This window comes from Phaenicophaeus curvirostris, chromosome 5 (assembly GCF_032191515.1).
Source record: "Phaenicophaeus curvirostris isolate KB17595 chromosome 5, BPBGC_Pcur_1.0, whole genome shotgun sequence".
NCBI lineage: Eukaryota > Metazoa > Chordata > Aves > Cuculiformes > Cuculidae > Phaenicophaeus > Phaenicophaeus curvirostris.
In genome coordinates this window covers 65511822-65535196 of record NC_091396.1, presented here as the reverse complement: position 1 = coordinate 65535196, position 23375 = coordinate 65511822, and the positions used below count along the sequence as shown (strand labels likewise).

The following is a 23375-nucleotide window of genomic DNA, read 5'->3' as shown; positions in this document are numbered from 1 at the left end:
TGATGGACAACTATCTGTACAACCTTTCATCAATGGAACAACATCAGGCTTTTCTTTTTTCTTCTTCAGGCTTGTACAAAGACTTTCATTGCAGAAAATAAAAATGCATACAAGCAGGTAAGGAACTGATAACATTTAACAGTCACTGCAAAGCTATTTAATTCAGTCTGAGTCGTGTGTCTTATGGGGGTGTGAAAAGGTATTGAAAGCACTGCAAGAGCTCCACATTTGCATTCATATTTTATGGTAGAGCTGCCTCACTTGTTCCACAGAACACAGCTATGTCCTTCCCAATTTCTTTCATACTCTTGCCATGGACCACTGCAGTCAATAACATCCACCTGCACTGTGCCAGGCTTTATTAAACCCTCTGAATGTGTTTGCTCTCAGCTTCTCACCACTTAGGTCAGGAAAACCTCTTCTACTGCTAGGACAAGCACCAGAGGTGCAGGTGTCATTTCTACCAGTACTACCCAGTCTACAGTAGGCCACGAAGTTCATTTAAAGGTTGGAACACCTCCCATCTGAGGGCAGGCTGAGGGAGTTGGGGTGGTTCAGCCTGGACAAGAGAAGGCTGCGGGAAGACCTTTGAGCAACTTCTAGTACTGGAAGGGGTTCCAGGAAAGCTGGGAAGGGGCTCTTGATCAGGGAGTGCAGGGACAATAGAAGGGGGAACAGTTTTAAGCTGAATGAGGGGAGATTGAGACAAGATTTTAGGAAGAAACGTTTTCCTGTGAGAGTGGAGAGGCCCTGGCCCAGGATGCCCCGAGCAGTGGTGGCTGCCCCATCCCTGGAGGGGTTCAAGGCCAGGTTGGATGGGGCTTGGAGCAACCTGATCCATTGGGAGGTGTCCCTGCCCATGGCAGGAGGTTGGAACTAGATGATCTTTAAAGTGCCTTCCAACCCAAACTATTCTATTATTCTATGATTCTTGGGAACGTAGAGCGAGATCTTGTTTCCCAACAACTCCATGAGAGTTGAACCCCATGGTAGAGAGCCCACCCTGCTCTCCCACTCTAGGGATCAAGACTTCAAAAAAAAATATCAACATACTAGCAAAGAACAATAATTTGCCATAAAGGGGAAGCAGAGACCTCTACTCGAACATGCACCAAGTGTTTAAAAAGCAGGAATAACCCAAATCTGAGGCAGTGAAAAGTAGAGTCTTCGATCCTCAAACTCTCTTCCATTAAAAACAAAGGATGAGATGTTACAGAAAGGTGTCTGGAAAAAAACACATGCAATGAAAATAAATAAATAAATAGATAAGAGAGCTAGATAAATAAACCAAAGACAAATCTTCACAAAAGGCATTTCTGCTTGTATGCCTGAGGCAAATCTCTTTTTGGATAATTAAGTGTAGCTTGCTTACTTACTTTCCATTGTCCTCTGAAATCCTTCAACACTCCCACCCTTGGCTGGGTGTTCTTTCTTACCCTCATGGATGACGTGTGCATGCTTAGTAGGAAACTATTTTCAGTCCGATATCACTAAGCAGGTTCCAATTTATTTGTGAGATACCTTCAGCTTCCAAAAACACCCTCCACTGCAAGCTTGCACCTCCTAAGGCCACAACGAGGCAGAATTCACTGTCATCCAACTGTCCAGCCAAAGATTCATCAGAAAGATGTTGTGGCTGCCCCATCCCTGGAGGCATTCAAGGCCAGGTTGGATGGGGCTTTGAGCAGCCTGGTGCAGTGAGAGGTGTCCCTGCCCACGGCAGGGGTTGGAACTGGATGGGCTTTGAGGTCCCTTCCAACCTATCTATGAAACTTACTGTCCAAACACATTTGCAGCTCCAAAATCCAGCTGCTAAGGATTGAACCTAAATATACATATTTCTATAAGCTAGGAAATGAACCAGGGTGTGATGAAGACACATCATGAGACACCACAACTGCTCTTGTCCACAGTCCAGCACAGATCCAAGCTCCAGGGCTCTTCAGAGCCTCTACCACCCTCACCTCTCCCACCACTGGGCTGGGTATTGCTGAAAGCCACCCTCTGCCAGTAAACACCAAGCGCAGCCTTTGCAGTGACTGCAACGTTTGTAACGCACAAATTTGACCTCAGAGAGGGAATAATCACATACCCACAAATTAAATTTGTATTTCTCTCATGTTGAAAGATCACAATTATCAATACTAGAAAGCTTTGAAATACTTTCCATCTGCATAATATCTCATTTCAAAGTGTCTTCTTTTATTGTATCATGCAGAAAAAGTGATGAAGGATGAATATATTTGCTTTCCTTTTATGCCAATGGTTATGCTATTGCTTTATATTATTTATTTTAAATTTGCATTCATTATTTCTGGTCTTTCATCCAACCATGTGAATGAGGATTTAAGCATGTCACTGGGCTTCTAATAAATGAAAAGTCAAAAAAGATGATCAACTAACACATCAATGAATATCGGTAGATACCAGAGATGGAAATTAAAACTGTCATTGCAATAAGAACACATGATTCACTGCAGCCAAACACAAGGCAAAGAGGCAGCACAGGAAATAATGAAGCAGCTGAACTACATTTTCAATCCCTGAATTAATTGCTGTGGCCAGGAGACTGATATAAATATCTGCAGAGGAGCATGCATAAATAGGCACCAGGAAGGTGTGGGATTAAAGTAGCATCTAAGCCCAAGGAGGAATTATCCGCAGTGCAAAACCCAACCGGAGCTGAACGCGTGCGATGCACATCTGCAACCAGCATCTCGACCAGCCCTGCTAACATCATGGGAAGTACAGAGCCAAGTAGTTCAGCACCCAAGCATCACCCATAGCACAATCAGAAAGTGCCAAAGTTGTAGGGGAGGTTTAAACTGGATGTTAGGAAATCTGTCTTTACCGAAAGAGTAGTGAAACTCTGGCAGAGGCTGCCCAGGAGAGTGGTGGAGCCTCCATCCCTGCAGGGGTTCAAAAGCGGTGCAGATGTTTTTTCAGGGTGCACTTTGGGAGATGGTTTAGTAGGCACAATGTGGTTGGGCTGGCAGTTGGACTGGATGACTTTTGAGGCCTTTTCCAACCTTAATGATTCTATGAAGTCTACTGACTTCAGATACTCCGTGTGTGCACTTCAGGGCAACAAGAAGAGTAAGCTGTGGTTGCCCCATCCTTGGAGGTGTTCAAGGCCAGGTTGGATGGGGCTTGGAGCAACCTGATCCCACGGCAGAGGTGGAACTGGATGGGCTTTGAGGTCCCTTCCAACCCAAACCGTTCCATGATTCTATAAGCTGCTACTCAGGTATTCTAACCATACAAATATTAAGTCCAACAGCTTCGTGTTATTCAGAACAAAAATTATTATAGGAATATTAACACGGACAGGACAAAGGTTCAGCTCACATACGCATCACTCACCCTCCTAAAAAGCATACTAGCAGCAACAATAACATCCAGGTCTAAAGAAGATGCTGCCATGCCTATAATTTAAAATATAGAGATTGTTTAGGATGGAAAATTTTAAGTGAGTTGAATATTTGAACAGAGTTTAACACACTCATGAAACAGAAACAGGAAAGCATAGAATTATGGAACAGTTTGGGTTGGAAGGGACCTCAAAGCCCATCCAGTTCCACCCCCTGTCTTGGGCAGGGACACCTCCCACTGGATCAGGTTGCTCCAAGCCCCATCCAACCTGGCCTTGAACACCTCCAGGGATGGGGCAGCCAACACTTCACTGGGCAACCTGCTCCATGGGATGCTGAAAGACTGGTGCATGGATGTTCTCTAAGGAGGTACTTTAGGTCTTGCCAGAAAACACCATATTCAATACTCCCTTTTACCTCTAATGCTATGTGCATAAAACAGCTCATTGCTATAAATCCTCCCCGTGAACTCTGGCTTTAATTGTTTCAGTAGAATTAGTGTAGAGTGACCATTTTTTAATACTTGTCCACATAAAATTACCCCCATGCCTCTCTTCCCAGTGCCAGGCAGACTTGGTCACACACTAGCAGAGGGAATTGGAGGGCAGCCTTCTTATCATTCAAGAAAAGCACGTAGTTATCTCATCCAGACAAAAATAGCACTCCAGGAGAAAGCATCACCTCCTCCTCATGCCAGCAAGTTTAAATCCAGCTTCTCTGCCTTCTTAGGACTGCGGTGAACCAGGGAAGGCTGAGGACATGGAGCAATCTGAGGAGCAGCTGGCAGTTTCAGCTAATTCCCCTCCCTGTCGCCAGCGCTGTATCTTTGTTATCATGTCTATTTTGCTCTATATCAGCAAGCGTATCATGTTAGTTGAGCACACACTTGTGTATGTGTAATTTATGAAGAGATAAAGCAAAACTGTGGCTTCCTGACAGGCACATTCAGATCCTACATCACTGAAGAATTTGAAGTGCGATGCAAAGTAATTCTACAGTGGCCCAGCAGAACAATTAGTGGGAGTTAAATCATTATTGAAGTTGCATTTGATTCTAACAATAGGATTTGTGCAAGGGGCATAAAACAAGGAGTGAACATGGACTGTGAGTGTGGGACAGAGCAGTCAAGTCCGTGATCACTAATGATGGAAATGGAGAGCAAAGCAACTCAACCTCTCTGCATGCCACTCAGCGTTGCCCTGCAGCACCCTCTTCCAGACTGATAAGAGAAATGAGCATCTCTGAATTAGAGACCCTGTGTTCCCTCTGAATAACACTTCTCTTGCAGGCTCATGCTTGCAACGTGTTACCAGGAGACACACGCCAAGGCTGAAGAAGATTAGCAGTTTGATATTTGTGTCATTTGACACGTTATCAGCAGCACTTGTGTCATCCCAAGCCAGGAAAGCTGTGATGCTCCTTGGTTGCTGAAATAATCTGTCAACACTGAACACGTTTCAATCAATCCCACACGGCAAATGTTGAAGTTTAGAGGTCCCATCCCTCCTGACTCCAGGACTGAGTTGCATCAAAAAGCCTGAGAATCACCTACAGCTGCAGGAGATGTTTTGTCAAACAAAGTCTCTGGTCTGAGACAGGAATTTAATGCACAACAGCTATGAAAATACCAGAATAAAATGATTCCTATTGATAAGGGCATCAAGGTTGAGCTTGGAATTGAGACCAGAAAGAGGAAGCTAGATCTTTCTCTTCTCAGACTTGTTGATACCTCTACAACTGCCTGGAAGGAGGTTCTGGTGAGAGGGAAGTTGGTCTCTTCTCCCAAGTAACAAGTGATAAGACAAGAGGAAATGGCCTCAAGTTGTACCAGGGAAGGTTTAGATTGGCCATCAGAAACAATTTCTTCACTGAAAGAGTGAATAAACCACATTCAGGCTGCCCCAGCCTCCCTCAGATTGTAATGTTTTTTCACTGCAAAAACAAGTCAAATCTGGGCTCACAGAAGCAGTTTATGTTGGATGTTTCACGTGAACAGAATACCCTACGGTGGATCTGACTAACTTTGCGTAAAGGGTTGGTTTCTGGAAACAGAGCTGTAAGCCAAACTTTAATGAATCTCAGAGCCAAAGAAATGGTTGCTTCGCCTAAACCTCCAGATCAATCTCTTAATCCTGAAATTTATTTGTGCAACAAATCTGTCTGATAAACATTTGTCACAGTGACTTCCAAATTAATTTCTTAATCTAAACCTGACATTTTGCTCCTCCTTCTTTTACTCAAGCTGTGCCACCTGTCCTTGTGTCCATAAGGGCTGTGAAGCAGGAAGAATAAAAATGTATATTTTCAATGAAGCAATTAGTATGCTTTTGTTAAAGGTCTGGCAAATTGCCCTTCAGGAACAAGCAAGAAAGCTTTCTTGTAGGAGTTCTGCTTCTTTAAATCAAAATATTTCATTTTTACTCTAAGTTTCCTTCCTTATAAAAGGAGAAAATGTCCTCTGTCAGTCAAGCAAAAAATCTTCCTAGGAGTCAAGTATAAAAGCTTTTCTTCAAAGAGGAAAGATGAGATGCACTTTAAAGAGACACTTCCAGAGAAAGAAAAAACAGAGTTCAAGTCTAGGATGAACACAGCTCAGATAGATGAGGCAGTTTCTTCTCCCGGTGGCTCGACATGAACGGAAGGTTCCCTCCTGAGAATACGCTGCCAAGAGGACCGAGGGCATTTGTTTCCATCTCACGGCAGATACGAGGATCCTCAGCCAAAGCTGGGAGAGCAAAAACCTATTTTCTTAGACAGATAAGGAAGGACAGAAAGTTTTCTTCTAAAGAAGAGGTTATTACCAGTCTATTTCACAGAATCATAGGCTATCTCAAGCTGGAAAGGACCCATAAACATCATTGAGTCCATCTCTCTGCTCTTTCCAAGACTACTTGAAACTAAACCAGAAGACTAAGAGCATTGTCAAGATGGTCCTTGAACTCTGACAGGCTTGGTGCCATGACCACTTCCCCGGGGAGCCTGTTCCAGTGACCAACTGCCTCCTCAGGGAACAGCCTCCTCCTAATGTCCAATCTGAACCTGCCCTGATGGTGCTTCATTCAATTTCCTTGTGTCCTATCACTGGTCACCAGAGAGAGGACATCAGCACCTCCTACCCTGTAGCACCTCATGAGCAATTATTCAAGCAAACACACCCAATATTCTGGCTCAGTACTGCCCAGAGTTCTTGACACAGAAAACACCACCTGATCTACAAAGTACTCAGCAAACAGAAAATCAAACCGAAACCTTCAATTTAAAAAGGACAAAATTATTTTAAGCTACTTGGAAATTTCAACAGCAATATTTTAATTCCCATATACTTTTGATTTCTTGTGAGTTTTGTGTGGCACAGGCTTGTTGTTTTTTCCTGTCTTTTTCAAAGCTAGATCCAATCTTTGGTGGCACCCAAGCTTGCCACAGCTGTACTGTCTGCCTGCAAACAATTGATCATGAAAATCCCCTTTGAAATAGCAGCCTCCATATGAAGGGAAATCACCTGGGATTTAATCACAGCCGGAATCTGACATGTGTCTTGTTCCAAAAAGATATCATCTGTATCTGAGGTATGTTGGCAGCCAGATCCAGTGGGAGGTGTCCCTGCCCATCACAGGGGGTTTGAACTGGATGATCTCCCATGTCCCTTCCAACCCAAACTAGTCTATGATTCTATGTTAAGAAGCAGCGTATGATGTAAAAACCAGAATTACACCCATAATAAATCCCAGGCAGCAAATCTGAGAAAACATTAACAGCTAAACAAAATATGATACAAGGAACCAGATCTATTCCAGAAGAAAACTTCAATGAAATTCAAGAGAAATCAACATTTCAAATCATGTAGCAGCCCAGGCTTGAGGCTGCTTTTCTTGACAACAGAAGTTTCATAGCCAGGCCTAAAATTAAGAATTAATGAGAAACTGACACCTGGGTGCTGAGGTAAGAGAGAAGTGTTTTAAAGGCATCCATAAAATAAGCTTAAATGTTTCCTCTTGGGGTTTTATTGACCAGGGAGACCTTAGAGCAGCCTTCCTGTACTGAAAGGGGTCCAGGAAAGGTAGGGAGGGGCTTCTGATCAAGGAGTGCAGGGATAGGATGAGGAGGAATGGTTTTCAGCTGAAAGACAGGAGATAGAAATCAGATTTTAGGAAGAAATGTTTTCCTGTGAGTGTGAGGAGGTCCTGGCTCAGGTTGCCCAGAGCAGTGGTGGCTGCCCCATCCCTGGAGGTGTTCAAGGCCAGGTTGGATGGGGCTTGGAGCCCCTGATCCAGGGGGAGGTGTCCCTGCCCATGGCAGGGGTTGGAACTGGATGGGCTTTGAGTTCCCTTCCAACCCAAACCTTTCTATGATCCTATGACTTACAAAACGCTTTCAGCAACCACGTGCATGCAGAGGACTCTGGGGCTCACCAGGGCAGCCTAAGCCCCAGCACAACCGGAGTGGTGGGACCTGATCTGCACCACTGAGTCCTGAATGTTGCCAGGACCAGGTGTACAGCTCACCCCTTGCAGCAAACCTTGCCTGGTGCCATTACATTCATGTTTTGCATCGTGTGCTTACACGCAGTCATTACGGTTGCCTGTTCATTTATTGGGCTCCAAGCTAATGAGCAACAACTTCCTAATTCAGTTATGGTTCATAACAGATTTAGAATTTCGGCACTGTTAGAGCTCCTTAAGCACATCATGAAGCCAACAGAACACACTGGGCATGAAAATATCCCACAAGGCAGCTGCCCCTCTCCACCAATCCCATATCAAACCCACAAACACCACTTGGGGCTCTAAATTAGCATCATATTGAGGTTTGGCTGACATAGAGAAAATTAGGGGAAACACAACCCCAGTGCTTGGAAGTTATAAGATAAGCAGGTTTCTTGTTGAGGGACTAACAGGCTAATTTCAAGCTCTAGGTATGTAACTACACGTGCGGCATGTAAGCATATATGTTTACACGACACTACTTGCATTAGAAGAGACTCCAAGTGTATAATGCAAAGACTTTCTGTCTTTGGAGCATTCAAACAGATTTTGAACACTTAGTGTACACAAACCCACAGTGTGTGCGGTTTTCCTACACAAATCAGATGCAAAGTCTATAAATCCATTTTGTGCATTTGTTGTACCATGACATTTTCAATTGTTTCCTCTTTTTCCATCAGCTCTGGTGACCAATTGCATTGCAATCCCAACGCTTTATATTTTTCACGAGCACCACCTTTCAGCAGCAACTGAAGCAAAACAGCAAAGCCCATCTGTACTTATTCCCACACCAGTTTCAAGGGCGATTTTGGCCATAAAGGGCCGTGCTACATACTGGGCCTTCACCCAACACAAGCTGCAGACCGATCTTCCTCTGATATCAGGCTGAATTGTACCTGAACATCATCCTTCTTACTGAAGTATTGTGGTTTCCTTCAAAGATATTTCCACATGGGAGCAGCCCCACCCGACGTCACCGGGGGCAGCAACAACTATTCTAAACATAAACACTCCCCAAAGCTGCAGTCTGACCCTAAGCACTGTTTAAACTGGTCTTCACAAAGAGCTGGCCATTTTTTCTAACGTCAACTCTTATAATTAGTAAGTAAAAAACAGAGTAAAGACTTCCCGAAGGGTTTACTTACAGTACACATCCACTCTTATAGACTTGATGGCTGGTGAACCTAAGCCGTTCTCAGCCTTGCAGTAGTAGCGTCCTCCTTGGTGGCGCTGGATGTTGGATATCCTCAGGGTTTCATTGAAGACGCTCGAATCTTGGAATCTGTCAGAGGCACTTCCTGCTGTTTTGGTCCACCTGATCTGAGCAAGCACCAAAAAAGATCGTTACTTTAAATCTGTAAAAGTGAGCAGAGCACATATTTCACCAAAATGAGAACCATATGATTTTATGTGGGAGGACTCGAGGAACTTCTACAGAAAACTGAACAGTTTCATGCTTACAATGAAACACTTCATTCGAGAGCCCCCAAAAAGCAATCATGTGTTTACCATCGTATCTTAGAAGCAGTTAATTACTTTTGATGGAAATGCTGCCAAAAATAAACACCTCTAGAAGAGACATGGAGAGCAGCTCCAGCCGTCATCAGTTACACAGAGCTGGAATGGCTGCAGAATGTCTGCCCACTAGTAGCAAGAAGCAGAGTTCACCAGAAAAGGTGCCTGCACCCATGTACTGAACATAGTTTTCATTGAAATCACATTTATAGAATCATGGAATGGTTTGGATTGGAAGGGACCTCAAAGATCATCCACTTCCAACTTTCTGCCATATGCAGGGACAACTGCACAAATAAAGGTCCTATGACTGTGCTGCGAAGTCCTTGGTGGACACCAAAGTGGCCCTAAGGGTTGCCTTAGTTGAAGGAAGATCATCCCCCTAGGGTGCAGAGACACTTGAGTTCCACCTTTCCCAGTCCTGACCCAAAACTGAGGTCTGGATCCCAGTAAATGGCACAGAAGCACAAGGTGGGCAGGGGTCAACCTTCCCCTCATTAGGAACTTAGAATCATAGAATGGTTTGGGTTGGAAGGGACCTTAAAGATCATCCAGTTCCACCACCTTGCCACAAGCAGGACGTTCTCCTGGGCAGGAGAGATCTACAAAAGGCAATGAACTGAAAAATGCATGACGAGATCTAGCTCGTGTAAATTCTCGCTCCTCTTGAATGAGAGCAGGCGTGGGCTTCTGAGGCTGAAAGTACAGCAAACAACACATTCCATGCATGTTCATCTCTTTCTGGCTTATTGAATTCATAACCCCAAGTGACTTTGCCTTCTTGCCAGTTGATCTGCACAACTCTCACACCATTCCGCTGCTCTGGGATAAAGAAAATCAACCAAATTCCACATCCACAACATACAGTCTGTGTGTGAGAGAGATGCTATTAGTGCTGCTATATTTACCAGTCTCAAGCTGTCTGTACATCTATTCTAAACCCTCGGTTCTGGGGCTCTTGAAATCATCCCTATCAATGTGCTGCAGGATAATTTTGGAACACACACTCGGCTTCTCCATGCTGCAGGATACAATTTCATCACATGGATTTCAAATGCTTGGGAAGTATTTTAAATCAGAATTTCTTATGTTCACTGAATCTCTTGTGTGTTTTCTCTCCTTTCATGTGATCAGAAATGTAAAACCAGCTCTGTTTGATGTTCAGTTGGAAAAAAAAATTAATTCCACCACTTATATCTTCTTCCACTTCCTCTCCCACAAAAAGTTTCCAGCGGAAGGCAGTCTGTCTTGTCAAACGAACTAAATAACGTGCTATAAGTATGTGCAACTGCTGATATCATGTAATTTGCACAAAAAAATACAGCAAAGTGTATTTAGATCATAGACTCATGAAATGATTTGAGTTGGAAGGGACCTCAAAGCCCATCCAGTTCCACCCCCCTGCCATGGGCAAGGACACCTCCCACAGGATCAAGTTGCTCCAAGCCCCATCCAGACTGTCCTTGAACACCTCCAGGAATGGGGCAGCCACCACTGCTCTGGGCAACGTGTTCCAGGGCCTCCCCACTCTCATGATGAAGAAATTCCTCGCTATGTGTAATCTAAATCTGCCCCTCTCCAGTTTATACCCATTGCTCCTCCTCCTATCACTAGAAGCCTTTGTGAACAGTCCCTCCCCAGCTTTCTTGTAGCCCCTTCAGGTATTGGAAGGTCACTATTTTTCTTCCCTTTTCTTTTTTTTACCTTGCTAAACATGCATAAGTAAAAATGATTCATGAACAATTCAATTAAAAATTAATCAACTTCTAAAAATCAGTAAGTTATGACCCATCCAGCTCTGGAATGACCTACGTTCTGGTCAGACGTGTGGATGCCCATAAGTTCTCCAACCATCAATATCTCTGACAGGATTTTATTGGCTTAAGCTGATGCCCGGAGACACGCAGTCATATTTCACCCTACAGCTTTAGTTTTCTGTGAGCATTCCTGCAACTTCAGTACGAGTCACTTCATTTTTAGACTAAAAAAGCAGATTAAAAAAAAACCTCTGAGAACATTTTGCCCAACTTTTCACAGCTTCGAAACCTGCTAATTTCCAAAAAGAGAGCAGCAGAACAAGAAAAATATTTGACACTATAAAAGTGAAATACTTTCTTTTACATACTTCTTGATGATACAAATGCCCATTGTTATGGGAACAGATATTGCTGCAAGCTATTGATATGCAAGTAGTATGAAAACTTCTCATCGTATTTTGTTCCTACTATAATGTCTGAAATACTGGGCTTGAAAAAAACCTCAGGTAAAAGAACCATTCATTGTTCAAAAATCTGTACATGGAATATTAGAGCAGCAAAGCAGCGAACCCAGAGCAAGCCCTGCTTTCTGTCAAAAATGAAGAACCTGTGTCCTGGATGGGGCTAAAAAGCCATTATCAGTGCAAAACCGATACAGAACTGTTGCGTCTTTCCTTTCCAATTGTATTGCTTCAAGTTTGTGGTGGCCAAAATGTGATCACCAGGGAAGACTGGGTTTCACTGGTCCACACTTGAGCTGCTCAAACTTCACAGAAACAGAATCATAGGATGGTTTAGGAAAGGACCTCAAAGCCCATCCAGTTCCAACCCCTGCCGTGGGACATCTCCCACTGGATCAGGCTGCTCCAGGCCCCATACAACCTGACCTTGAACACCTCCAGGGATGGGGCAACAACCATCTCTGGACAACCTAGGCCAGGGCCTCACCACTCTCAGCATGAAGAATTTCTTCCTAATGTCTGATCTAAATCTTCCCCCTTCCAATTTAAAGCCATCCCCCCTCATCCAGTCACTCCATGCTCTTGTAAAGAGCCCCTCTCCAGCTTTCCTGGAGCCCCTTTGAGTCCTGGAAGCTGCTCTAAGGACCTCCTGGAGCCTTTGCTTCTCAAGACTGAACAATCCCAACTCTCTCAGCCTGCTGGAGAAAAGTGAGTGCTGTCCCAGGCAAGGCACGTGCCTGATGCTGTTGCCTTTAAGAGACAACTCATGTGCTCATGTTTACACACAGACTGACACTTCAGTAGGCTGGCATGCAAAAGCATGAGTTTTTACTCATCAGACTAAAAGGAGCCTGTGACAGTAACTGTTAACATGCAGGACATGGTCCATTGACCAGGACATGGTCCATGATTCGGTGCCAGAGATCACAGAGAAATTGTTATTTTCCAGCTGATGGCTATAAAGCATAGGAAAAAAAAATCCTTCCTTTTATTTATTAACAAAGGAAAAATTACGGTTATTTATTACAGAGAAAACCAGCATTAAACCCACAAAGTTCCAAGCAATCAAGTCCTACCAGAAAATCTTTTTAGCCAAAAGCAGCCACGCAGCACTGAAAGGGGCTCCAGGAAAGCTGGAGAGTGGCTCTTCATCAAGGAGTGCAGGGATGGGATGAGGGGGAACAGTTTTCAGCTGGAAGAGGGAAGGTTGAGATGAGATCTTAGGAAGAAATGTTTCACTGTGAGGGTGGTGGCTTTGAAAGTGCAGAGAGGAAGGATTTCTTACACTCAAAGGCTGAAAACCTAAATATTAACTGGATATAAGTGAAGAAAGTTTAAGTGATCACTGAACAGTTAGAGAGGAATCCATGGGTAGATGCTGAAGAAAGGAATAGTGCAATCACTAGGTAAACTGGTCAAACACCTCTCTATTAGATCCTTCTCATACCACCTCACTTAGTTGAACCATTTTATTTCTTTATGAAAAGGTAGTGTTTGGGTAAAAATCCATACGCCAGTTCTCCAAACATCTTTGAGAAACTCACTAAATGATTAATTGAAGCAATTTATCCTGGTTTGACTATAATGTTTTTCCTTATGACTTTCAGATGTTTCACTGCTTCCAAAAATTAGCACTTTTATACTGAATAATCAATATACATTTTACTATAAATATCACACTGAAGGATAGAGTTTTTTGCATTCTGCATGGCAGGCAAATACCTCTTCTAGCACTGACTGGGAAGGACTGAACTCAGCGTCCCAGAGCTTTCTTTTTACTGAGATCAGAATCATTTTAAAAAGGGAAATAGCTGCAGGACATAAAAGCACCATACACAGTTATGCCTTCCTGATAGGAAATTTTTTAGTATCACAGAACAGATTGCATTGGAAGAGACCTTAAAAATTACCCAGTTCCACCCCCTGCCACGGGCAGGGACACCTCCCACTAGATGAGGCTGCCCAAGGCCCCATCCAACCCGACCTTGAACACCTCCAGGGATGGAGCAGCCACCACGAACCTGTGCAACCTGGGCCAGGGGCCTCACCACCCTCATAGTGAAGAAATTCCTCCTTATGTCCAGTCCAAATCTGCCCCTCTCCAGTTTATACCCATTGCCCCTAGTCCTATCACTAGAAGCCTTTGTGAACAGTCCCTCCCCAGCTTTCTTGTAGCCCCTTCAGGTACTGGAAGGTCACTATAAGGTCTCTTCTTCAGGCTGAAGAATCTGAACTCTCTCAGCCTGTCCTCATACGGGAGGTGCTCCAGCCCTCAGATCATTTATTCACGGAGATCCATGCAATAACCCAAATATCTGTGAAGGTCATAATTCTATTATTCCCTCCACTTTTTTTATTCAGAGGCATTAACTTGCTTCAAAATGAATTCACCTTCATAATAAAGAACCTAACTAGGGCACAATGAAGCAGCCATAGCACCATTTGAATTCCTAATTATTTACTTTCATGGTGGCCTTCTGATGTCGGTAAACAATGTGAAAACATAATTCATAAATACATCCTCATAATTTCAAAGTATGGGAATTTGCAGGCTGGGCTGGATGGGCCTTGAGCAACCAGATCCAGTGGGAGGTGTCCCTGCCTGTGGCAGGGGGCCTGGAACTGGACGGGTTTTAAGGTCCCTTCCAACCCAAAGCATTGTTTCTATGACTCTATTAATTTTTTTCATTATAGTTCTTAAATGTGATCCGGGTGATCAGGCCCAGTCAACATGGGTTCACAAAAGGCAGGTCTTGCCAGACTAACCTGATCGCCTTCTATGACAAAGTGACCCGGCTACTGGATGAGGGAAAGGCTGTGGATGTGGTCTTCCTGGACTTCAGCAAAGCCTTTGACACAGTTTCTCACAGCGTTCTGCTTGAGAAACTGTCAGCCTCTGGCCTGGACAGGCGCACACTCTCCTGGGTGGAAAACTGGTTGGATGGCCGGGCCCAGAGAGTGGTGGTAAATGGTGTGAAATCCAGCTGGAGGCCAGGGACAAGTGGGGTTCCCCAGGGCTCAGTGCTGGGTCCAGCCCTGTTCAATGTCTTCATCAATGACCTGGATGAAGGCATCGAGTGCACCCTGAGCAAGTTTGCGGACGACACTAAGCTGGGTGGAAGTGTCGATCTGCTGGAGGGTCGGGAGGCTCTGCAAAGGGATCTGAACAGGCTGGACCACTGGGCTGAGTCCAATGGCATGAGGTTTAACAAGGCCAAATGCCGGGTCCTGCACTTGGGGCACAACAACCCTATGCAGTGCTACAGACTGGGAGAAGTCTGTCTAGAAAGCTGCCTGGAGGAGAGGGACCTGGGTGTGTTGGTTGACAGCCGACTGAATATGAGCCAGCAGTGTGCCCAGGTGGCCAAGAAGGCCAATGGCATCTTGGCTTGTATCAGAAACGGCGTGACCAGCAGGTCCAGGGAGGTTATCCTCCCTCTGTACTCGGCACTGGTGAGACCGCTCCTCGAATACTGTGTTCAGTTCTGGGCCCCTCACCACAAGAAGGATGTTGAGGCTCTGGAGAGAGTCCAGAGAAGAGCAACAAAGCTGGTGAAAGGGCTGGAGAACAGGCCTTATGAGGAGCGGCTGAGAGAGCTGGGGTTGTTTAGCCTGGAGAAGAGGAGGCTGAGGGGTGACCTCATTGCTCTCTACAACTACTTGAAAGGACGTTGTAGAGAGGAGGGTGCTGGCCTCTTCTCCCAAGTGACAGGGGACAGGACAAGAGGGAATGGCCTCAAGCTCCGCCAGGGGAGGTTTAGGCTAGACGTTAGGAAAAAATTCTTTACAGAAAGGGTCATTGGGCACTGGAACAGGCTGCCCAGGGAGGTGGTTGAGTCACCTTCCCTGGAGGTGTTTAAGGCACGGGTGGACGAGGTGCTGAGGGATATGGTTTAGTGTTTGGTAGGAACGGTTGGACTCGGTGATCCGGTGGGTCTCTTCCAACCTGGTTATTCTGTGATTCTGTGAAATGGTTTAAGAGCAAATAAAGAGATTGCCTATGGAGGTAGTGGATGCCCCATCCCTGGAATCATTCAAGGTCAGGCTGGATGAGGCTCCAAGGAACCTGATCGAGCTGAAGATGTCCCTGCTCCTGCACGGGGGTTGGACTGGATGACCTGTAAAGGTCCCTTCCAACCCAACCCATCCTATGAGTCTATGCTCAATGCAAGACACTGTGTAACCTGTAGCTACTGCCACTAGCACAGAACTAAGCTTGGTGATGACACCATCAGAGAACTCTATGAAATTCACATCTAGAGTCTTCTTTTCCCCAAAGAGCATAATAAGTTGCTGTTGTTGCCATACAGGTACAGAAATTATCCAAAATCCTTACAGTTTTCAAGAAGAAAAATTCATATAATCTAACACAGATGAGTTACAAGAGCAATGCTATGGTATGAGAGTCAATAATCTGTAGACCAGTCACTGGAAGAGCTGCAAAGAGGAGAACTGCATCCATGGATGACATATTTCCAGTGATGCTCTGCAAAGGTTACCTCCTAGGGAGGCAATTCTCAGAAGCTGCAATTGCTTAAAAGGATCAGGGACAGGAAGGCAGTATCTCAGTAACCATGTGCTCCATGCCAGTCCCACCACTGCACTGAACTACTGGTGAATCATAAAGATTAGAGCTTTTTTTGGTTGTATGAAGCAGGAAATAATCAGATAGATTAGGTTTCCATGGTCTTTCCCTGAAGCTTCTACAATTGCCTTTGGAATAAAAACTAAGGTGACATTGTCAATCTGAGGGTTAAATGTGAAGACGATGGTGAAGAGCAGCCAAGGGTATGGAGAAAAGTCACAGCACACATTGAAGTAGCAGGAACACACTCAAGAGTGCGAGCGTAAAGCTCAGCAAATTCAGTATCAAATGAAAAATCAGGGGAAAGCAATCAGCATCTTTAAAACATACATGAGAGACCAAAATCTGATAGCAGATCGATTTTCAACATAAAAAGCAAACTTGAAGCAGTAGCAAAATGGATTCAAAATCACTTTCTATTTTCTCAGCCTAAAATGTTTATTCAAAACATCTTCTATCCAAGATGTCTCATGGAATCAGAGTCAGTGGTACCAAAGGACTTTCCTGGGGGATGTGAAGTACCCTCCTTGAGCTCACCACCAGGAATCGGCTCTACTGCCCAAACCATCACCTTGTTCTGGACCTCCATCACCCAGTACTTCTGCACAACTGCAACCAATGCACTGTCCTCACAGTGCTCAAAGACGTAAAACTCCAACCTTATCCTAAAAAACTCTTTATAGCCAAATTTTCTTAGCCAAGTGCCCTACACGGCTGTTGGTCTTCCCTGCAAAACTTTTCAGAGCCCAGTTTTACCCAAAATTCAGTGTGGTTACGCAGAACAACCCTCACCTCATGGCACCCAGAGGTGATGTGGGAGGACTTTAGAGAAAAATGGAGCTGATAAGCTGCTGTTTAACCACTGCACAAGCAGCAGTAGGGAGCCAGAAGCCACCTTCACCAGAAGAGTGATGAAGCCCTGACAAAGGCTGCCCAGGACAGTGGTGGGGTCTCCAATCCTAGAGGAGTTCAAAAACCATGTAGATGTGGCACTCGAGGACTTGGTTTAGCAGGTACAGTTGTGTTGGGCTGGCGGTTGGACTGGATGATCTCAAAGGTCTTTTCCAACCTCAACGATTCTATGATCGCCTCCCTTTTTCGCAGAACTACTTTCCCTCAAAGGCAAAACTGCATTAAAAAAGTGTTTCTGTCATTAAACTAAGAAGACCAGAGTCTAAACAGAGAGAAAAAAAGCAGCTGCTAAATGGGATTTTTCTACTTTAAAGCCACTCTTCATAACAGAATCGAGTTAAAGTGACAAAGCCATCTTGAAATCCAGGCAGTTTAAAATCTACGCTTTTTTCCTTTTTTTAACAATTCTTTCAGGTGTAATTTCTGTTTCTCATTCTCTCAGTCTCTACCCACTTCATCCCCCTGAAAGACTCCTGGGAGAAACAGTATGTGAGGGAAACAGCTTTAGCAGAGCACACCCAAAGAGCTGTCAGAGACGCACAACAAGTAAATTGATAAAGAAAGAAGAAAATTTATTTCTTTCGGTCTTTCATAGAATCGTGGAATGGTTTGGGTTGGAAGGGAACTCAAAGCCCATCCAGTTCCACCACCTGCCATGGGCAGGGACACCTCCCACTGGATCTGGTTGTTCAAAGCCTCATCCAACCTGGCCTTGAACCCCTCCAGGGATGGGGCAGCCACCACTGCTCTGGGCAGCCTGGGCCAGGGCCTCCCCACCCTCACAGCAAAATACTTCTTCCTAAGATCTCATCTCAATCTCCCTCCTGTCAGATTAAACTCCTTTGTCCTATCCCTGCACTCCCTCATCTAGAGCACCTCACCAGGTTTCCTTTCAGTACTGGAAGCTGCTCTAAGGTCTCCCCACAAGCTTCTCTTCTCTGGGCTAAATAAGCTAGCAGAGAATTTGCCAGTCTCCACTTCGATCCCCTTGCAGCCAAGAATAGAGTGAATGAAGCAAGATCCATTGAGATTCCCCCTGAGATGTAGAGACACCTGGACCTTTGAATTCCATAGCGCCACTAATATACCACACCTTGCTCAAAGCCATGCTGCAGTCTAAATCAGTAACATAAACCTCGATTATTTCCTCCAACATTCATGAGGGGCAATATTTTGGACAGCCGTGCAGCCTTTAAACTGACTGATAAGTGTCACGAACAAACGTTTCCACAAATGAGAAAACAGAAGCAGCAGTCACTGACACCAGCACAGCAAAAACAGAATTGTGACTGGAAGCTATTCATGTGCAGATGGAGAAGGCTACGAGGCAGAGACCAGCACACTCTTCACACAGATGATCCAACAAGAGAAAGAAAAATGATCTTATTTTCCACCTGCATGGAAACTAAACAGCTAACTCTCAGTTTCCACAAGGTGCTTGCACCTCCAAGGGCAAAGTTTTATGAGTCTTTCATTGCTGCAGGAGCAAGCATGGCTCTGCCTTCCTTGCACCGGCACAGCCTGAAGCTGCAGAGGTGCCACCACTCATTCCACGTGGCCACCATGTGATCTTGGACACTCCTACAGTAACACAGGCACGTTTTTGGCCCACCTCTGCATGAACAAATTAAATCCACTTAACTGAACATCATAAAACGCTGGCTTTAAATGGCTCTTTTTCCACTACATTGTCTTCTGCAAATAGCAGCGAGGTTATTGATTCCCTGCAATGTAATATCGCTCTGTTTACTTAAACTGGTTCCCATTTTAAAAACTTCATAAAACATAATCCAGAGAAATCATGCCGTACTTCAAACACCACTGAGAGCAGACTTGGTGCATGAAGAGACTAAGAGGAAAATCCATCCTGAATATTGAAAGCTGATGACCACCAGGCTCTGACTTTAGGTTTGCATTAGACCTTACCAGCTCTTCCTACAGCGCACGCTGTGTTGCACCCTCCAAGACTGATAGTGCTCACCTGCCTCATTTCATAGAATCATGAGATGGTCTGTGTTGGAAGGGACCTCAAAGCCCAGCCAGTTCCACCCCTGCCACGGGCAGGGGCACCTCCCACTGGATCAGGGGCTCCAAGCCCCATCCAACCTGGCCTTGAACACCTCCAGGGATGGGGCAGCCACCCCTGCTCTGGGGAACCTGGGCCAGGGCCTCCCCACCCTCACAGCAAAACATTTCTTCCCAAGATTTCAACTCAATCTCCCCTCCTTCACCTGAAAACTCTCCCCCTTCGTCCTATCCCTGCACTCCCTCATCAAGAGCTTCTCCGAGACTTTTCCAGACATCTTTCTGAATTGAACCTTAAATCTCAGCAATCCACTAACATCAGCTGGGCTCGTCCATCTTCCTTCAGTCGTGCCAACACTCATACATGTGGAATTACATCTTACAATCTCATCGAGCTAAAAACAAGGGTGAGATCCTGAGGTCTAACTTGATTTAGCTGTGATGACAAAGAAAGGAGATGACATTTCATTTTGCTTGAAAGGTGGAAGAATTGGGAAGGGAGGTAGCAGGGAGAAAAGGAGAAAGAGGAGGAATCTTGACAAGCAAGAGTTGGCAGCTCAGCTGAGAAGGCAGCTTGGTACGAAATGCTATCAACAGAACTTAAGGCCAGAAAAGATCAGCAGCTGCTGAGCACAAGTCACAGATGCTGCACCAAGCCCACGATTTCCTGTAACATAAGAAATCAGAAGCAATGACTGAAATTATCAAACCAGCATCTTTTTCCCCAAAAGTACACCTTTTTTATTTTCTAAACAGAGCATAAAATTGTGCTGTGTAACCAAGAGGGACAAATTATTTACCAACACAATGACATGAAGTCTGGGGCTGTAAACTGATTCCGAAACAGAGAATACTCATTCATGAGAGGTCAGTGTGTCCATATCTGGCTTCCACAGTCACCAGGCACAACCCTTTAATCAGGTAGTCCCAAAACAACCAACACCCAGCGGCTGGATGATAAAGCACATCCTATCTACAACCTCCAGGGGTTGGGCAGGAGACACAGCAAGGGACATCAGGGCTCAGCCTGCGTAGAAGTTCAGAGAATCATGGAATCATTGAGGTTGGAGAAGCCCTCTGAGCTCATCCAGTCCAAGCATCAGCCCAACCCCACCGTAACAACCAAACCATGTCCTGAAGCATCACATCTACACGTTTTTTTAACCCCTGCAATGAAGGAGGTGAAAGATAAGAGGGAAAAAACATTGAGAAGAAAAAAAGTCCCAATATAGGTAAGGTTGAACCAAAAAATAAGATCTTTACCAGCCAGCCTTCTGTGAACAATCAGAAGTACAAAAGCCCAGTCTGTGCCAGCTCTTTCAGAATCACAGAATCATGGAATCACTAAGATAGGAAAAGATCTCCGAGATCATTCAGTCCAACCATCCACCAAACACAACCGTGCCCACTAAACCATGTCCCCAAGTGCCACATCTACACATTTTTTGAACCCCTCCAAGGAAGGAGACTCCACCACTGCCCTGGGCAGCCTCTTCCAATGCTAAGTCCTTAGGTTTCTGTTTGAAGTTACCGGTGACAGACACCAAAACACACTCCTGCTGTCATGGTTTTGCTTCCATGTACTCTTTTATTTGTCCTTTGTTTCCAAGGATGAAGAAGTGGCAAAACCTGCTTCAGACAATCTAAACCAATATTAAATACCAATGTAAAGGGCTAAATGTCTTCTGTATCTGACACAGGTGAAAAGGGTTCTGCAAGACCTTTGTTCAGGGAAATGAAACCAAGCACATGTTTGAATGCTACTGGCTTCAAGATGATTTCTTATTTTCCATTCAGAACCCAACAAGAAGAAAATGTATGAAGAATCACAAATATCATCGCTCACATCTTGTTGAGCTCTCCTGGCATTCCTTTGAGTGACTCCCACGAGTGCTAAGGAAAGGGATCTGGGAACAGTTCCCGCAGATCAAGAGAACTGCAAATAGACATTGAGAAAAACCAGAACCTGGTTCAGCTCACAACCAGAAATAAAAGGACAGGGCTAAGGGATAGGATTAAGGATTTGTATTGGGAAGGCTAAGGAAATCATCACAATATTAAGCAACAGTGAACCAAGATGATTTCCAAAGACAAGATAGCTTCAAATCAGGGAATATTGAAATTGGAGAAGTCAATAGCACAGGGAAAAGGAGCTACAGCCAGTTTAGCATTGCCTAAAAGAGTAATGATCGATCCCAAACGCAGACCTGCACTGCGGAGGTTACTGAGGCTCCAGACATTTCCACTGCATGAGGTATAGCAAATTTTTGCAGTTGGACGGGATGTGGAAGGCAAGCTGGTGCAGAGGAAATTGCACTGCAGGGGCAACGATGAGGGTTTAACACGTCTCCACCCTGCAGCCTCAGTAGGGCCCTAGCACCACTGTGAGTCTGCTCCTGGTGTATTATGGTTGCACTGTTCCATTAAAACAAGATCAAACTGACTAGGTTTGAGCTTTCCCTCCCTTATATATTAATTACTAACAATCATAAGACCGTATCCCAGGATGCATCAAAAGAAGTGGAACCAGCAGGGCAAGGGAGGGGATTCTGCCCCTCTGCTCTGCTCTGGTGAGACCCCACCTGGAGCCCTGTGTCCAGTTCTGGAGCCCTCAGCACGGGGAGGACACGAGCTGTTGGAGCGAGTCCAGAGGAGGCCACAGATATGATCTGAAGGCTGGAGCACCTCTGCTATGAGGACAGGCTGAGAGAGTTGGGGTTGTTCAGCCTGGAGAAGAGAAGGCAGCAGGGAGACCTTAGAGCAGCTTCCAGTGCTGAAAGGGGCTCCAGAAAAGCTGGGGAGGGGCTCTTGATCGGGGAGTGCAGGGATAGGACTAGGGAGACTAGGGGTTTCAGCTGTAAGAGGGGAGACTGAGATGAGACCTCAGGAAGAAGGTTTTGACTGTGAGGCCCTGGCCCAGACTGCCCAGAGCAGTGGTGGCTGCCCCATCCCTGGAAGTGTTCAAGGCCACATTGGATGGGGCTTGGAGTGACCTGATCCAGTGGGAGGTGTCCCTGAATCACTAGAGATGGGGGTTGGAACTGGATGACATTCATGGTCCCTTCCAACCCAAACAATTCTTTGATTTTCTGAAAACAACTCCACCTTGAAAACTCCCAAACCTCAAAGAACCACCAAAGCCCAGCCTATGGAGGTCAGAAATTCCCTGCCAGAGACAGATATGATGACAGCACAGCTTTATCATTTAATTATTACCTTCCTTTTACACGAGGACTATAAAGTAGGATAGGCAGCTAAACTGAGCTTCAGCCTACCAGCAGCTAAACAGCCAGGTCCTCTCCAGCTCCACGTCTCACTGGCTCTTGGAGTTTTCAGACTGGAAGGGTTATTTACTTTCTATTGTGATTTGACTTTCTTTGGCTGTTGTGCCCATTGCCTCGATTTTACAAGAGATTTTTAGTTAATTATGTATTTACCTAGTTAGCATAATTGTCTCCAATTATGTAATTAGTGTTCATATGTGTAATCATTTGAACATATAATTATACCTAATTACACCATTAAAACGTGCAAGTCATAAATATCTTTACCAGTTTGATTGATAGACATATAGGGAGGGGGAAGAAAAAATCTCACTTGTTATTTTTATCTCCTGGATGTTGAAATCCAGAAGAGGCGAAGGATTCAGCCTATAATGTTGCTATAATTATTTATAAGGACCTATCAAGACTATACCAAAGTTATAACTTTCAGGCAGGGGTAGAATCAGTCAAACCACTCAAAACTAAGGAGGGAGGAGTCACCCAGGGCAGCAAAATCTTTCTGTAAAACACCACTAATAAGAATAATGGGAAAAACTGATTATTTAAGGTCTAATAATGCACTTGCTGTTAGGAAGAATAACAGCCCATGCAGAAAAAGCTAGCACAGAACAAAACATAGAAACACTGAGGTTGGAAAAGACCTCTAAGCTCATCCAGTCCAACCATCAGCCCAACATCACCATGCCGATTAAATCATGTTCCAAATTGCCATGTCTACATGGTTTTTTGACCCCTACCAGGGATGGAGACTTCACCACTGCCCTGGGCAGCCTCTGCCAGGGCTTCACCACACTTTCAGTAAAGAAATGTTGCCTAATGTCCAATAGGCACTGGTGAGACCGCTCCTCGAATCCTGTGTTCAGTTCTGGGCCCCTCACCACAAGAAGGATGTTGAGGCTCTGGAGCGAGGCCAGGGAAGAGCAACAAAGCTGGTGAAGGGGCTGGAGAACAGGCCTTCTGAGGAGCGGCTGAGAGAGCTGGGGG

General features: G+C 45.0%; 1 protein-coding gene across 1 annotated transcript in view; it reads right to left on the bottom strand.

Moving 5' to 3' along the window:
* MDGA2 (MAM domain containing glycosylphosphatidylinositol anchor 2) overlaps positions 1-23375 on the bottom strand; it is a 359263-nt gene that overhangs the window by 191081 nt on the left and 144807 nt on the right. Inside the window, exon 3 of the mRNA XM_069856787.1 lies at positions 8998-9172. Within this exon, the coding sequence (XP_069712888.1) occupies positions 8998-9172 (175 nt within the window). The remainder of the gene's footprint in view (positions 1-8997; positions 9173-23375) is intronic.